Below are 17,552 nucleotides of genomic sequence, written 5' to 3'. Positions count from 1 at the left end.
TTATCAATATAGATTTGCACAATATAAACTGTACTATATAAACACCAATTCGAATGTGAGTTGCGTATTTTGCACAATCATAACTATAATTATAATTGCCTCTGCATTCGGAAGAAAAGAATATATATGTTCATAAGTTTATCCAAATTGAATTTGAAATTCGTCGAAGCATGGAAGTCAAATTGAAATCTAATTCAAAGTTTTTCATCTGTCGGATTTGATTTCAACATTGTAAAAGTTTTGTAACTTCATAATTTAGTTAGCAAGCACTTCTTACGGTGAGAAAAAAATGATGAAATATTAGTATACCTCTTATAATATTGAAAAAAAAATTGTATACCGTTTATTTTGATGTTGGCAGCTTTCCTTCTTTAATTTCGGTGATAAACTTGTTGCTATAAACTTCATTTTACCAGGTCGATGAGCTTTATTGAAAATGTGACAATAGATGGTAACATGCATATCAACCGGCAGTGCGGGTTCTACAACCTCAACCTGGGGCTGGTCATCGGCCTCATTTGCCACAGAAGGACCCTCGCCATCAATGAGTTCGTCGTGGACATCGGGTAACTCAACAGCTTCGACGGAGGCAGCGTTCAATAGATGAGCTCTTAAGTTGTTGAGAAATAAATAAAGTAGATATCTTTACCATCACAATTATTATCATGTCCAATTGAGTAGCTGCATATACATATGAAATATAGGCATATCAAAGTTGACGTGCTTCTGAAAAATGAGTTCATGAACAATTCTAGCTCGATCTCATCGAAAACATTTAGTCAAGTTCCCTTAATCGATCATGAATTTTCTTTTGTACATTTTATTTGAATTATACAACATAATTTAGAAATTTCACTAAATTTATAGTAGCGTTATGTTTTGGGCTACACTAAAGAGTTAAAACTAATTCAACACGTGAATAGTATAGGATTGGTTAAAAATGATACACCAATAGAATTATAGAGAAATTTTTAATTTAAATATAAAAATAATTTGATGATCTGTTTTAAATGCCCTAACAAAATCTAGCCATTTATAAAACGAGAGAGAAAAGACACACAAACAGCAGCAGCCGTCGTCGTCCTCCGCCGCGTCAAGACCGGCCTATGAGCTCTCCGTCGAGGTTAGTTTTTCTCGCTCACTTTTTTGTCAAACTCAAACTATATCTCGTTTTTTTCGCCTCAAAATTCGAAACCAAGCCTACACTTTGCTTCTATTTTTGTGTTTAGGAATTAGCGCTCGAATATGAAATTGAAATTAGGGCTCAAATTAGTTGCTATCTGCTGAATGCTTGCTGTTTTTCTAATCTGCGCATCCATCCATAGGCAGTTCCTTTATCTTCGATAAACCGCCTCCAAAAAAAAAACTGCAAAAAATGGAGTAATAAAATAATCATGTGTTTCAAGCACTATTAGAGCATCCACAATGGGACGGATGTCCCGGCGGACATCCCGACGGACTTCCAAAAAATACCTCTTGCTACGTCATAAAGACATCCCACTGCACTGCCACGTCATAAGGACATCCCACTACACAATGGCCAAGGACATCCCGACGGACATCCACAAAAAAAACAATAAAAAATATGGGACGTACGCCGGGACATCCGTCGTGTCAACGCAATGACGGACGTCCCGGAAAGCCGCGGAACTCCGGTGTCCGCAGTGGACGTCCGTGTCCGTATGTATGCTGCCTAATGGCGGACATCCGGCACGCCGGTCCGACGTCTGCTGGGACATCTGCCATTGTGATGCTCTTATCGAACAGGATTTCCACCAAAGTAGAAGTAAACATGGCTGATCAAGACGAGTTTATTGGACAAATGCACCAAAAATTGGTAATCATGAGTGGTCCGATAACAGATGCCAACAATTTTGGGGTGAAGCCGTCTGCGATTATGATGATCCAACACGATCAATTCGCTGGCCTCTCGAGAGACGAGGAGCCACATGTGCACCTTGCTCATTTCTCCAGACTTTGTGGGACCATAAAGATCGAAGGAGTGCCAGGTGATGCCATCAAGCTCAGTCTCTTTCCCTTTTCTCTCAAAGCCGAGGCCAGGAATTGGTTCTACTCCTTGGAGAGTGGAACCATTTCCATTTGGGACGAAATGGCGCAGCACCTTCCTCGACAAGTACTATCCTTGGGGTAAAGCCTCGAAGTTGCAAAAGGATATTTGGCGGTTCCAACAAATGGAGGACGAGAGACTCCACGAGGCTTGGGAGAGATTCAACGGGATTCTAAGGAAGTGCCCTACTCACAGCCTTGATAAAAACACCAAAATTACCACATTTTTTATGGATGCAACTATGATACGAAGCTATGGTTGAATATCGCGGCTGGTGGATCAATTATGGAGAAGACTTGCGGAGAAGCCACAGAAGTTATTGAGAGGATGGCTGCTAGTTCGTACCGATGGTGAACGAACCCCTGCGATAGATGTTGTCACTGCGGACCATCTCATCTCTATTCACCAGTAGTTACCTAACATGTTATTTGACTTATTTTTCAGTTTACTCTATTTCATATCTTAGTTTGTCTTACTTTTGAGATCATGCTTCGACTTTGGTCCTTGAATGTTTTAGAAAAACTTTGTTATGTTATGGTTGATTAGTGTTAGAAATGTGTGTTGGGTAAATGGTTTGATATGCTTGTGATGGTAAGGATGGATTGTTTGTTTTGAAATGAACTACATGTTTTGAGCCCTTTTATTGTCATAAGTTCACAAATTTTATGTATTTCTACCTGAGTGTGAGTGAATGAGCATGTGTATAGATCTATAGAACTTGCCATAAATCCTTTCTTGGTGTCAAAAGTAAGTGTGTATTGGATTTTAGGATGGTTGAAGGCCGTTTTTGTTAGCCACCTTAACCAAATTTGTGCCCAAAAACTTGCATGCAATCCTATTTCATCCTAGTGTCTTGAGAAAAGATTCACTAGTTCATCCATACCAAGGTAGCACTCTAAGTTGGTATGTCCCACCAATGATTCTTTGACAAATGGAACTAAAACTAAAAGAGTCATTTTGGAGACATTTATTGAACCACTTTATTGAGAATTGCATAATATTTATACGTGGAAATTGCCAACTATGTTTTTGCCTCCTGTATAATTTTGCATACTTAATTATACAAAGAATATAAATAATAATAATAATAATAATAATAATAATAATAATAATAATAATAATAATAATAATAATAATAATAATATATGTGTACTTTTCACTATTTTTCTCATTTACAGTTTATTTATTTAGTCAAATGGAAGATCATTTGTCATGGAATAAAACCCCCCTTTTTGAAAACTATTGAATCGTGATATATGGTAGTAACAAATTACTAATACTCATAAATTTGAAATTACTAATAGTCGTAGAAACAATCTTACTCGACGCTAATACAATTACATTTTGCACTATATAGCAAATATGAAATGTTATACTTATATGATGGTTTATTCAACATGTCATGGATATTACAGCAAATAAAATAAATGAAAATTCACTCATTAGAGATGGTAAGAAAAGTAAGAAGCATGTACTTATACAACATGGGAGAAACTTGTACATTATTTAGGGGGAAAAATAGAGGAAAGTAAAGAAAGTAGGTTCATCATCACATCATCCTTTGCTGCATTGGAGGGGTTACTCCAAATTGCTGCCACCTTTGCTTTGCCTCATTTCCCGCATGTCCTTAATTATAACAAAATAATATGCTATTCAATTTAAAATACATAGTTACATGGAAAACATATTCTAGTATGAGGGTGTTCGGTTGGCAAGATTAAATCTCACGATTAAATATGTATTATGTTTGGTTCATAAGATTGAACCATTCAACTTAATCCTAGATGGATAGTCTCATGATAATTAGTCATAGCCTCCCCCCTCCAACTAAAATAATCCCACAACTTAATCCTAGATGGATAGCCTCATGATATTAGTCATGGAAACCGAACGCCACCTATGTATACTAATAATAGAAGGGTCGAAACTTTTAATATGGATTGTATAAAATTAAAGAAAGATAGAGGTTTGAGAGGGTGTAGTATGAATACCAATAGAAGGGTCGAAGCCTCTTTCGTTGAGCTCCCTATATTCTTGACAGAGAGCGCAATACTCACAGAAGCAATGAATGAGGCAATCTGGCCCAGGGGACTCAACCAGCCCAAACTTGGCTCTCAACTTGCTCCGATACCCGCATGATATCAGGCACGACACTCCTCAGCAGCACGCGATGCACGAGTACAGTATTCCGCTTGTCGTACAAGCTACAAACCATCCAAACAACGTGCTCAGTATACGAGTAGGAACGTTCCATAAGAAAATTTGGACAGTGGAATTTTGTGAATATAAAGAACATTTATAAATAATCAAATATGTGTAGCTTCAAAGCTGAAAATATATTCTTACATGTGCTTCCGTTGTCCAAAATCTAGGCGATCTGCCCGAATGTTACGCACGGGAAACATAGGGTTATGATAGCTGCAAAACGAAATATAAATTTGCATAATCAACAAAAAACTATTTTCATATTAGATGACAGTATAATACGGATATGATATACAATGTGTGTGTCTGTGTCAGCAACTGATGTGAGACATTGAGTCTGTAACAATATGGTTACATACCATTTTGGGGATCTTTCATGCAATCGAAAAGATTGGACTTCCACGCTTTATTTTCCTGAGGCACAATTACTGGTATCCCTTGTTGGGTTTGAATATGCTGATTTGGTGGGAAGGGTTCTACTGTTTGGTCTTGAAGAGAAGGGAAGGGTTGTGCCGCCGGCGGCTTATCATAACGATTAGTTGACGGCTTGGTGGCGGCGGGAGGAGGAGGTTGGAACCCGGGAGGCGGTTTGTAAAGGTCTTCGTCGAGCTTTGGTGGATTTCTTGAAACTCAACGCCTTGGTGGTGTTGAGTTGCATCATCGACGTGCGGCAAGTGCCCCATTTTGTAAATTTTTTATTTAGGGAATGAATTCTTGATGGATATATATGATATGATTATGTAGCTCTTCTTATAAAAGTGGGAAGGTATGGCCGGTTCATTCCTTCAATTATGCAATGACAGTAATGATAGACATTAATATATGAAGATATATGTACAACAACTTAGGATCACGAATAAAATATTACTTGAAAAAACAAATGTGACGAGCACAACTATAGTCCTGATGAGATTCGAATTAATTTAAAATATTTGACCTAATCCTCTCAGTGGCACAAAACATAGTTTTGCATTCCTTGCGCTTCACTAACGTGGTTGCCATTTATCGGAGTAGAAAATTGAGAAATTTAATAGTTGTAGACGTAGTCTTGTACACCTGTACAACAACATAAAGAAAAAAAAAGAATAATAACTTTAAAGTTTTATTTGCCTTTTTTTATTATAGGTAAGTGGATCCCACCACTCAACTAAATTATTACACCACATATTCTATTATAAAATCAATTAAAGTACTATAAAAATAGAACTCACATTCCATTAATTTTTTTTTCTTCACAAATTTAAATAATTTCTGATGCCTAGTAAAAATGTGAATATAAATGGCGGACTGAGGAAAAACTAACTTTTTTAATTCAATTTTTTCTCGTGTGCTAGTAGTTATAATTTGAGACTGCTCTGCTGCCTAGCTAGGCCTATACCACCCCTTAAATTCCACGGTAAGCACAAAAAAAATCACGGGACTGAGTAATTTTTTATGGAAAAACGTCATTTTAAGCCTCATCAGATGACATCATTTATATAACCCAACATTTTTCAAACATAGGCTTTTTTTGTTGTCCACCTCAATTTTGATTTTTCCGAAATTAGGATGAGAGGGAGAATTAAGTGCTGTTGATGAAGGAGGAACAACGACGGTGAAGAACCAGCTTGCAGGTCACTTTTCTTCTCTCTTCTCTCAAATATATCTATGCGTTCTCCTCTTAATTTAGTTATTGCATGTGATTTTGCTAAAGAGTGTTTGACATAATTTAGATATTAGTACATGTGATTTTGCCGATTTGAACTGTAAACAATTGAGATTAGAGTATGGAAATAGTTGACTATTGGTTGACTCCCGGTCAGCTTGAGGTCTTGTTCGGACCAATTAAAGCTAACTAAACTGAGTTGGATTGAAGTTAGGCTAGGCCAATGTAAAATGGAGTACTGCTTTTTTCATGTATTCTTATATTTTAAGATTTATATTAATTTATTACTATTTAAATTTAATTATAATTAATATATATAATTGTTGAATGATTTTAAAATTACATTAAATGCTATACTGAAATTTATTAAACAATTAAATGTGCATATTTACATGTCTTACTAAAATTATATTTGAGAAAATTAAATTAGAAGAGGGAAATGTGAAATATATAAATGGATAAAATAATTAAATTAGATATAACTAAGAGTCCAAAATATAGGGATAGTGATTAGGGTTTAAGGTTTACATATACTCCCTCCATCCACGATTAAGTGAACTAAGTTGACTTGTCTTGACACGGGTTTTAATAAATGTATTGTGATAGAATATGCGTAGAAAAAGTTAGTGGAGTGTGTGTCCTATTTTTATAAACTACCTCCGTATTTGAAAAATAGAAACATTTGAAACGACACGGATTTTAATGCACAATGGGTAAAATAAGAGAGAACAATTGGTAAAGTACGAGAGAGGGGAGATGAGTAAACTAAGAGAGAGGAAGAGAAAAAGTAGTGCAAATAGAGTTAGTAGATTGTGGGGTCAACTTCCTAAAATAGAAAGTTTATACTTTTAAGAGACGACCCAAAATAGAAATAGTTTTTATTTTTAAAATACAGAGGTAGTATTAGTTTTAAAATAAAATATGAGTTTGGTAAGTTAATATGTGAAGTTCAATACCAAAAATAGTAAAAAGATAAATAAGACACTTATTTGTGGACTAACAAAAAATTGTGGACGGAGGAAGTAACTAAAAGTGTAAATCGGGCTTGGGCCTGGAATAGGCCTGAACTTTTTTTTTTGCTAAACACCTTCACGGTGGAAGGTTAAGTAGGACCCTCATCCCATATATATCATGTAAACAAAGTTTATACAACGACCATTCCCAAAAGTGGAAGGTCCAAGAGGAAGAGTATTACAAAACATTACATCTTCCTTAACGGAACAGGAAACGAGAGAGAAACAAAAACAACCAAGGAAAACGAAATCAAAACCTAAAGTTAGGCATGCGGAGCTGGTCGAGCCTTGCCAAAGCTCTTGCTCGAGCCGGGATTAAGCTCCCCTCAAACCTCTCTGCAGCACTGCAATCTTTCCTATCGACGCAAGAGAATCTGCCACTTTGTTGCCCTCTCTACGTATGTACGTTATTTTCCAGTGAATCTCCCTTAGCTCTATGAGGCCACCTGCAATGCGTCCCGCAGGTGGCTCGTATGTCGTCTCGCCGAGACGAGACGGCGGCGAGACGTGTTGCGGCTTCCCGTCTCGTCCCGGTCTCACCGAGGCGCCCGTCCCACCGAGACAGATCACGGGCTGTCTCGCCACGAGCTCGCGCAATGTGGCGCGCTCCGGCGCCATGCGTGACGCCCACTCGCCGGCCTGCGAGTGGGCTTCGTCACGCTGAGGCAATAAATCATTTTTTTTTAAAATTGAATTTAATAAAAAAAATAGATAAATAAAAATTGAAAATGGTAATATTACCGTTTTTCGACCGTTTTCCTTTTTTTTACTCTATAAATACTCCTATTTCATCCTCATTTCACACACAAATACACATCTATTCTTCTCAAATCATCTCCATTTCCTCTTCAATTTTCATCTAACCTCTCCAATTGTCATCACAAAATGTCCGGTGACGACAACTATGGCGGTGGCGGCTCCGGCGGGTTTGACATCAACGCGCTTGGCGACTGGGGGGACATGTACAATGTCTTGGGTGGTTCCGGCTCCGGTTCGTCGACGCCGGGCACCCAGGGCTCGTCGACGTCAGCGGAGTACCAACCACCCCATTTTGATGTTGATGCATACGCTCGTCCCTCCGCCCCAAGGAGTTCGTAGGGATTATCCCAAATTCGGGAGGATTATCCGGATGAACCCTCTCCGGAAGGAGGACGAGGCGGTGGAAGCTCCAGGTCGGTGGAGGAAGAGGCGGAGGCGGCCGAGGAGGAGGAGGTTGTAGGTCGGCATTCGTACAGCCACAAGGACACGATGGCTGTATACAACGCCTGGATCAGCGTCTCGTACGATCCCATCGTCGGGAATCAACAAACCCAAAAGTGCTTCCGGGAAAAAGGTCACCGAGGCCTACAACGAGATTAAGCCGAAGGGGTCCCGCCGCCGCACATTGAAGATGCTCCACGCTCACTTTGACCGAGTCGACAGAGAGGTCAAAAAATTATGCGGCATCTACAAGAACGAAGCGGGTCATTACCAAAGCGGAGCCACGGGAGCCGACATTCTGAGATCGGCTTTGCGAGTCTATTTCGAAGACACCGGCAAAGAATTCAGATATGTCGATGTTTGGGAGGCCGTCAAAGATGAGGAAAGGTGGGCCGACGGTGTCTGGTCCAGCTCGGGCTCAACCTCGAAGCGCACGAAGCACACGGCGGGTGACCAATACTCGTCTAGTGGTGCGGTTCGGGCAGCGCCGCACACGAGGTTGCCTCGCAGGAGGTTGAGGGCATGGCAGACGATGCCGGGGGTCCTCCCGTGGGCGCCGTCGGCCGTAAGGACCAAGGCGGCGAAGGCGGCTAGAGGGAGGAGGGGCCGAGGCGATGACAAACACGGATTTTGCATGTTTTTAAGGGCTAGATTTGACTAGTTTTAAATGTCAATCATACAAATTATGTTCTTAAATTGCATATATTATACATTTGGTATTTTGAATGTGTTTGGTTATAAATGATAGAAAGAGATAGAAAAAAGATGCAAAAAGGCCAAGGTGTAGCAGCCTCTATTCGAGCCCATTCTGCCAGCAAGTTTGAAGTCCAATAAGTGCTTACTACATGTCATTCTCTTCTTCTTCGAAAGAGCTTCGCGTGGATACCTTAAACGTCTCAATCGGAGTTCTGTAGAGAAGGTTATTACAATTCTACGAACATTGCGCAATGCAGTCAAAGCTGACGGAAATTCAAGAAAGAGAATAAATTATTAAATTGTGAAACCAAATCTCTCTCATTTCTTGTAGGGCACGAAAATAACCAAGACTAACCCTTTTTCTAGCCTATAAATACTCCTAAACCTAATTCATAATCCCCATCTCAGAGCCTCCAATCCTACTCCCTCTCTACACTTTCTTCCATTCCATATTCCATACATAATTCATCCATCTTCCATTGGAGCGGAGCTCTGCAGATCCAGGCAAGAGAAGACTGAAGATTGAAGATTCAACCTTGGGTTTTATCAATTTCTTTCATGTCTAGTACTTTTATTATTGGTATTCCGCCTCTAAGTAGTTTGAGTGCACCGCCACCGCCTTCGGGGGATGATTCGTCGGCGGAGTAGTTTTTTTTAATTTCTATCAAATTGTATTTTAAATTATGTAATTTTTATTTTTTAGGATTTTAATTATGTGTTTTTTTATTTTTTGAATTTTAAGTTTTATTTTTATTTTATGTTGTAATTTTATTTTATTTAATGAAATGTGTTTTTATTAATTGAATTTGTTGGAAATAAAAATAAAAAATAAAATTGAATGAATAGGAAGTTAAGAGATGGTTAAGAGACGAATAAGAGATGGAGGGTTGCAGGTTCTGTCTCTTAGTTAAGAGATGGAGTGAAAAGTACAGTGGGCCCGTGAATAGTTAAGAGATGGGACGGTTAAGAGATGTATAAGAGACAGCGTTGCGGATGGCCTGATAACTTTTGCCATAGTGTGCCTAGTCACCGCCGGACCCAACTAACCCTTTTCTAAAATCCGACACATCATTTCAGGATCGGTTTCAATCCACAGGTTATTGCCACAACGCTTGGCCATTAGAACACCTTCTAATAAGGTATCAAGCTCAGCTTCGAATCCCGAAGAGGCAAGCACCGGAGAGCAGAAGGCTGGCACAGTCTCCCCCAGGTGGTTTCTAACAATGCCTCCCCCTCCAGCCCTGCCTGTTAACCCCTCACACGAGCCATCCGTGTTGAGCTTCACCCAAAGCCAGTCGGGTGGTTTCCATTGAATTTTCTCCACCCTTCTCGCCCTGCCAGGTTTGACTTGCTCCACCATAAAATCCACCCTCGGGTCGCAACCTTTCCATTGCTCTGGCCCGAGGCGCCCTGCCAGGACCAGATTTCTCAGGTGCATCACAACTCTCTTGCAAACATTCTCTACCTTGAAGACCTTGTCAAGATGAGCACACCCATTTCTCTCTGTCCAAATATACCAGAAAACAAGCAAGGTATTAAGATGCAGATGTGATGTTTATTCTTACTTTCCATGTGTCTCTACCACCACCTCAACCGTCGCTTTAGGCTGTGCCCTTGTCCTGCGAACTCCGGAACTTGTGGAAACCATTTCGAGAAGTGATTCCATACTTCAGCAGTTGCTTCGCCATTCACAAAAAGGTGCAGCCTTGTCTCCACGTCTGGGCTCGAGCAACAGCGGCATTTAGAGGCAAGGGAAACTCCTCTCCATTGAAATTTCACGTCCACCGAGATCCTATTGGCTAACAAGTGCCAGAGGAACACCGAGATTGTGGGATTGATGCCTTTGCCCCAGATAAAATCATACACTCCCAGCTTTTCCCCTCTGTGCCTTATCAATTCCCAGGCCGAAGCCACTGTGAAGTTGCCATGTGGGGTCTGGGTTCAATGAGCAATGTCCTTAACCTCTGAATTAACTGGAACGTGCAGAATACCCTAACCCACTTCCCTCGGCACTCCCCACTCGTCCAGCAGATCCTAAATTGGTCTGAACTTCTAATAAGCATGTACCTAGATTTAAATGGCAGTTCAATTTGAGTACATGTTTTAATTGATGAGCTCTGTTTAAAAGTCTATTCATAATTTGTCACCATTTGATTTGGCACGAGTTTTAAGAAATTTAATTGAAAATGAGTTGAAAAAATTAGTTGCATGTGAGCCTATTTTTATATATTAATTTTATAATAAAATATGAGAGGAATTGAGTTAGTGGAAGTAGGGTCCACTGCCAAAAATGGTAAAAGTGAAAGGTGACAAATTTTTAGGACAGACAAAAATAGAAATAAGTAACAAATTTTTAAAGGACAAAGAGAGTATTTGTTTTCTGTGGACCAGCCAATCTACTTGGCAACTTATTAGTACTATTTGGTTTTCATTTCAATTCAACAAGAATTGTTTCTACTTATTTTAAAAAATAACAACTATTTCTATTTTAGTCTGTTTCTTAAATTATAATAGTTCTATTTTAAGGAACTTTTTTTCTAATAAGGAGAAAATCATTTTCTACTAACAATTCTTCAGGCACTTTTAATTTTTCTTTTTTTTTACTGAAATAATTATGCATTAAAACTTGTACTACTTCAAAAGTTGCTATTTTTATAGTAAGGATGATGTATTATTTTAATTTTATACTACGCCCTCCGTCCACCGGAATGACTCACTTTTCTCTTTGATATGTTCCAACCAAGATGACTCACTACTAAAAATGGAAACATTTTTACTTCTATTTTATTCACTCTCTCTTACTTAATTCTCTCCACTTAACGTACAAAATAAAGTTGCATAAAATCTCATGCTGCCCAAGGAATGAGTCATTTCCTTGGAACGGAGGGAGTACATCGTAGTATAAAAAATTAAAAAACTAGTAAAACTCATTTTTTTTCAATAACTTGAAATAATTGAATAAGACTAAATTGACTCGTGATTTTTTTTTCTTGTAATTTTTATAAAATGGAAATAATATCAATAATAATAATTTTAAATAAAACTAAATAAAAAATAGCAACATTAGCAGGAAAGGTTTTGCATGATTCAGACAGTTGACTTAAGTTTCATTACAAATTGACAACCATAGATATTGCGTTATTGTTTCATTTATCACCGCAGCACAGACCACTGCGTATACTTGGAGTCTTTCACTGCAGCCGCTATCTTTGAGAAATGGCTTATGCTGCAGAGCTGCATTCCTTTCTCTTAAGCACACGCTACACTCCCTTCTTAACCAAACTCAGCTTCATTCTACGCCGTCAAGGCATATAAACCTGATCATGTTATGAAAAATGAGATTAATCAAAATTTAAAATTACTAACCTTTAATTTCTATGGATAGCTGAGTCATCAATTTGATTAAACCTTGAATCATTCCATGAAGACCGGATATCATGTTCAAGGGTTTGTACCTCCCTCCTCCAATTCTTCTCTTTCATTTTCTTTGCCCAAACCTCTGATAAAGGGTGGCTTTCAACTACTTCTATCTTTCGAACACAAACAGGCAAATAGGATGGGAGTTCTTCCAAATTGTAGCAATGTTTAAAGCTTAAGAACTCCAGTTTCTGTATGCTAGGCATTTTGATCTCCCAACTCCCCAAATCAACATCTTCTATTGAAAGAAATTTGAGTTGGGGGAAATCATGCCAACCTATCTCCCAAGTTGGTCCTAGAAAAGCATAGCATCTCACTTTGAGCACTTCGAGATTCGGTAGTTTTCCGATTACCTTCATGTACTCCCAAGGATATCCTAGCCCACTCAAACTCAACTTTTTAAGGCTTGATGGGAGCATAAAACTAGGAATAAGTGGGGCAACATCTTCTAACCCGAGATCCGGATTCACAACCACACATTTAAGTGATTCCAGTTTACTAAGATGATATATATGATCCAAGTATTTTAAGGGATCACTATTGTCATCTGGTGCCAATTCAACTTGAATTCCAAGCTTTTTAAGATTAGGCATTCTTTTCAAAACCCTCATTGTACAACTATGCACACTCACACCTATGAGTGAACACAAGTTTGGTAAAAGGGCCTCCTCACAATCTGGATTGGGTAGCTTCTGACCTGAGACATGAAGATGCTTCAACTCTTTCATATTCCATATTTCATTAGGCAAATATGAAGAATAGCTGGAGGATTTGATGCTCAAGTATTGTCTCACTGTCATGAACTGAAGATTCCAAAGTTTGGATATGGAAGGTGGGAGGTTTCCATCACAGGTGAGGCCAAGGTACCTTAGTTGAACCAATGTCACTACTTCAATCGGAAACTCGTAGAAACGGATTGCAACAGCTTCTAGAACCTTCAAATTTCTTGACTTGAAACGTAATGGAACTGGATACTGATGAAGTGGACCGGTACATAGCAAAGTACGTATTGTTGAGAAGGTCGGCATTGCTTCATCTATGATTCCCAATAAAATGCTATTCGGAATACATAATCTGCGTTGGCTCTTCATACTATCTTCCATTGAATTGACATCACAAATTTTCAAGATGTGGAAAACCTTACTCTCGATGGCTTCCCTTCGTGAGAGATGCCAAAATACTGGATGAAGAACACAAGTCTTGTTATGTTCCAAATCAGATCCCTTCTTGACCATAACAGTAGTAGAATCAACAAGCTCCTTGAAGCATCTTGCAGCAAAATCCTCAAAAGTTTGAGACGAATTTGGTTCGATAAAGCCCTCAACAAACCATAAATTGATGAGCTTAGAGGTAGGGATGTCAAACTTTTTGGGAAAACCCCCCATGTAGAGAAAGCATGCTTTCAAGTGTTGAGGTAAAGCTTCATAACTCGGAAGCAACGAGTTCGATATTTCTTTCTCTGCATCCCTAATAACCGGTACTTCTCCAGATGCTACCATGCTCCATTTCTCCAATGTTTTCTCAAGTCCGGATAGCTTATCCGCGACTGAGAGAATCAGGAGAGGAAGGCCTTCACAACTCTCAGCAATCTTCCTTCCCATAGTTTCAAGTCGAACAGGGCAAATCTCATCGCCAAACACCTTGTCGCGAAGAAGATCCCAACTTTCGTCTTTATTTAGGAAACGCATTTTCCTAGACCTATCCAATGGCCCAAACTTTGCAACCTTGATTAGCCTAGTCGTAACGACAAGTTCACCCCTGATGTTTGGGAGCAAGTTTTTCAAGATATGCACCGGAGCTTGGCTCCATAGATCATCTAGCACAATGAGGCATTTCTTAGTGCACAAATCCAGAGCTAATGTTGGATCATCCTTTATATTTTGTCTATCAATAGAAGGATATAATTGAGCTAGAATATCTACAAGGATTTCTTCTGATTTATATTTTGGGCCCATATTGACCCATGCACAATGATGGAAGAGATGCATAATTGAGGGGTCTTCAAAAAGCTTTTTGACAAGAGTAGTCTTGCCAACTCCGGCCATTCCATAAATTGACATAATTCCCATTTTTGGAAATGTTCTGTCTGGATAAAGAATTTCCTTGGTTTTGTCTATTAGTATGGATACGGCAAATAGATTTTTCGCCCATACTTGATCATCCTCTCTTAGATATTTTTGTACTTCATATGCCTGCCCAATAAAATGAACAAGGGAAAATTCACACTAATACATATACACAATTAATAATAGAAAAAATGAACAAGAAAGTATTACTGTCACACTTGGGTATTATGACAAAAGATTTGAGCAGGTGTCGTTTGTATATATTAAATGGGGAGAAAAAATATATTTTTATATATTGATGTGAAAGAAAACTCTTTAAAAAGAAGAAATAAGAAATGTGATAACTTTTGTGAGAAAAACTAAAATATTAATGTATTACATCTACTTTGTGAATCACTTATTTTATCATCATGCATAATCAAACACTCCTAATAACTACGGTGAATAATGATCCGCTCGTCCTAAAAGTTAACTGGGTTTCACTTGTGAATGAGTAGGAAGAAATAAGGGGATAACTAGACTTTATATATTTTAAAATAGTAGTATCAATTTTGTTAAGATGACAAACTAGCTACGGCATATATAAAACTGTAAAATATATTGTCACTTTTAGCTTAATGTCACAACGTTTACCCTTAATTCATGTGACTTGGTCTTAGTTGACAATTCGTTGTTTTGAATAATAGGAAAAAACAGGGCTAATTCAAAGTTTCGAAATAGGGTCAATGTTTACAACTACTACCAAATACTTGTGAATTCGTGATGGTAAATTTACGATTAAGAATGGTTGTGAAATATTGTAGGCAAAAATTACGATCAATTTCAACTATATTGTAATTAATAATTATTATTATTATATTAAATAGTAATAATGAGGATAAATTGTACTCCCTCTGTCCCAGCTAAGACGACACATTTTTTCCCACACTTGTTTTGAAAAATGAAAATAAATAGTTACAGAGAAGAGATAAAGTAAGAGAGACAGATAAGTATAGTATTATTTTCTCTCTTATTTTACTTTCTCTCCACTTTAACCTACTCCCTCTGTTTCATAGTAATAGAGTCATTTTGCCATTTTTGTACGTTCCATAGTAATAGAGTCATTTCCCTTTTTAGTAAAAGTCAACACATTTTTCCACACATATTTTACTCTCTGTTACTTTTTTCTCTCTTCATCTCTCTACCTGTTTCATTTTCCACTTTATTGTCCATTTACTTAACTCACCTAACGTAATTTTTCTTAATCTCCGTGCCGAAAAGAAACGTCCCCATTACTATGGAACGAAGAGAGTATTTATTAGTATAATTTTCTCAAAACACCTGCGAAAAATAAATGTGTCAATCTTAGCTGAGACATTACTAATATTACGGGTTTTTAGAAACGTTAAGATATAAATGTTAGTACTAATAATGTAAATGTTAGTTCTAATAATATACTTTCTCTATCCCATCATTGCTAAGGTGACATGTTTATTAGTAGATAAAACTATAATTTAGAGGAGATTATACCTCAGATAATTCATCATCCATGGTATAAACGGGATCATGTTGAGCCTGAGCTAGCCTGTTCCAGTCCTCCGCCTCCTTCTTCAATTTCCTCATCAAGATCAGAATAATTCTGGCCACCACCAGTCTCAGACATCCACAGTTTCGTGCAATCTTCCTCACAATTTCCTCAAACTCCGGCGGTGCAACACCGCCCTCGAAAAAAATAGACAGAATGTAGGACCAGATGAAGTCTTCATCTATCGTCGGCGGTTTAAGGAGCACAAAGCTCTTGTCGAATTCAGCAACTTCAATTAATCCCGTCGTCAGCAGCACCACGCTTCCGTTGTTCTGCTCCGGCAATGATCTTCTCAGGCTGATCAGAACGTCCGCGTCACGAACGTCGTCCAACGCAACCATGTACCTCCTTCCTTCCAAACTAGTGTACACATATTCCCCCAATTCCTCCTCTCCTTTGGAGCTCAGGATTCCGTGATCATCTACTTCATTTATTTGAGAAATTATGTTTAAGAGGAGCTGTGTGAGGTCATATGCTGACCCTATCCTCACCCAGGCGCTGCAGTCGAAGGAGCGCTGTGTGTCGTCGTAGACGCCCCGGGCGAGAAGGGATCGTCCGGTGCCTGGTCTGCCGAAGAAGGAGAAGAAGCCGAAGTCGTCTGGCCTTATCACTCTCATCACGTGATCTTTCAGATCGCTGTAGTGATCGGATAATCCAACCATCTCAACATCACAATCAATCGTCTGTTGTGATGCATTTTCACCTTCAATATATGAATTACTAGATGGATTGTCGAGATTTTGATTGTAGGCCTCCTTCATCTTCTTCACTGCTTCCGCGAAGGAGTTGAACTCGTGAGATACTTCCTTCAGGTCTAGCGAAGAAATGGCGGCCTCTTCTTCTTCGAGACCTGATAGAAACTTTGATTCGAGGGAGTCTTCTAAGCTGTGTATCGCATTTCTGATTTTTCCCTCCAAGGCTCTCGATTTGTCGCTGTTGAGACTGAGGAGTTCGTCCGATTTTTTGAGGGTTTCTTGTAAGGATGTGAGGTGATCGTGTGTAATATCTAGGGTTTCTCGACTCGAAGAATCAATGGAAACGTTGGAAGAAGATAGTAGCCTGTTTATTGTTTGCTTGAGAGAAGTCGCAGCAGCATAAGCCATTGTTTTTTTCTTTCTTCTTGTTGCGATTGTTAATTGTGTGTTGTTTTTAGGGTGTTCGATGGTGTAATATGAGAAAGTGATGTTATATTTGATCATAGTAGTAGTTAAACTGGATTAGTTGTGACCTAGTCCTCACTGTATGAAACCAAGAAACCAAATTTTAAGTTAAATATTTTTAATCTAGTGGGTGAGTTTATTAGTAGTGATCCTTTTTGTTTGACCACAAGTGTTCCGAATTCGCCTTCGGTGGAATCGGATTAATCATGCTTTACCGGGCTTGCGGATTAAGGCCGAAAGTCTCCCAGCGGGTGGTGGGGTTTGAACCCGTGACCTCAAGGTCTGCGTCCAACTAAATATATCATTTTCATTTTTTATACTATATTCATTTTATTTTTTCTTTAGTTTCAATTTTGGATGTTTTTAATTGAAGTATGCAGTACTTATTATCAAGAATTTATTACACAAAATTACGACATTTAATTATATTTTTTGAAATTATTGACACTTTTTCCGAGAATATTGATTATTAATTATAATTGATAGGAAAAAAAATTAAAAGTAGGGTGTATAATTTC

General features: G+C 38.4%; 2 protein-coding genes, 1 long non-coding RNA gene and 1 pseudogene across 5 annotated transcripts; 1 reads left to right on the top strand and 3 right to left on the bottom strand.

The window, feature by feature from the left end:
- Positions 1-1,025: 1,025 nt before the first annotated feature.
- LOC121753311 lies at positions 1,026-2,705 on the top strand. The gene is made up of 2 exons (XR_006040385.1): positions 1,026-1,123; positions 1,326-2,705. It is a non-coding gene; the product is annotated as an uncharacterized LOC121753311 (long non-coding RNA).
- Positions 2,706-3,967: 1,262 nt separating this feature from the next.
- LOC121752696 lies at positions 3,968-4,956 on the bottom strand (annotated as a pseudogene).
- A 4,913-nt stretch (positions 4,957-9,869) lies between these two features.
- Positions 9,870-10,515, bottom strand: LOC121752695. The gene is made up of 2 exons (XM_042147799.1): positions 10,440-10,515; positions 9,870-10,330 (listed from the first exon to the last, which is right to left on the bottom strand). Exons 1-2 carry the CDS (start codon positions 10,513-10,515, stop codon positions 9,870-9,872), a joined length of 537 nt encoding a protein of 178 aa, XP_042003733.1.
- A 1,328-nt stretch (positions 10,516-11,843) lies between these two features.
- LOC121750572 (putative late blight resistance protein homolog R1A-4) lies at positions 11,844-17,078 on the bottom strand. 3 transcript variants are annotated; one of them, XM_042145132.1, is made up of 3 exons: positions 15,820-17,078; positions 12,194-14,436; positions 11,844-12,121 (listed from the first exon to the last, which is right to left on the bottom strand). In XM_042145132.1, exons 1-2 carry the CDS (start codon positions 17,071-17,073, stop codon positions 12,196-12,198), a joined length of 3,495 nt encoding a protein of 1,164 aa, XP_042001066.1. In that variant the 5' UTR covers positions 17,074-17,078; the 3' UTR covers positions 11,844-12,121; positions 12,194-12,195. The 3 variants fall into 3 exon arrangements, with proteins under 3 accessions (XP_042001066.1, XP_042001067.1, XP_042001065.1); XM_042145133.1 differs by having other exon boundaries at positions 11,844-12,144; positions 12,236-14,436; XM_042145131.1 differs by having other exon boundaries at positions 11,844-14,436.
- Positions 17,079-17,552: the final 474 nt, after the last annotated feature.

Source organism: Salvia splendens, chromosome 10 (assembly GCF_004379255.2).
Source record: "Salvia splendens isolate huo1 chromosome 10, SspV2, whole genome shotgun sequence".
In the NCBI taxonomy this organism is placed as follows: domain Eukaryota; kingdom Viridiplantae; phylum Streptophyta; class Magnoliopsida; order Lamiales; family Lamiaceae; genus Salvia; species Salvia splendens.
The sequence above is the reverse complement of the archived record's forward strand: the minus strand, read 5'-3'. Positions and strand labels throughout refer to the sequence as shown.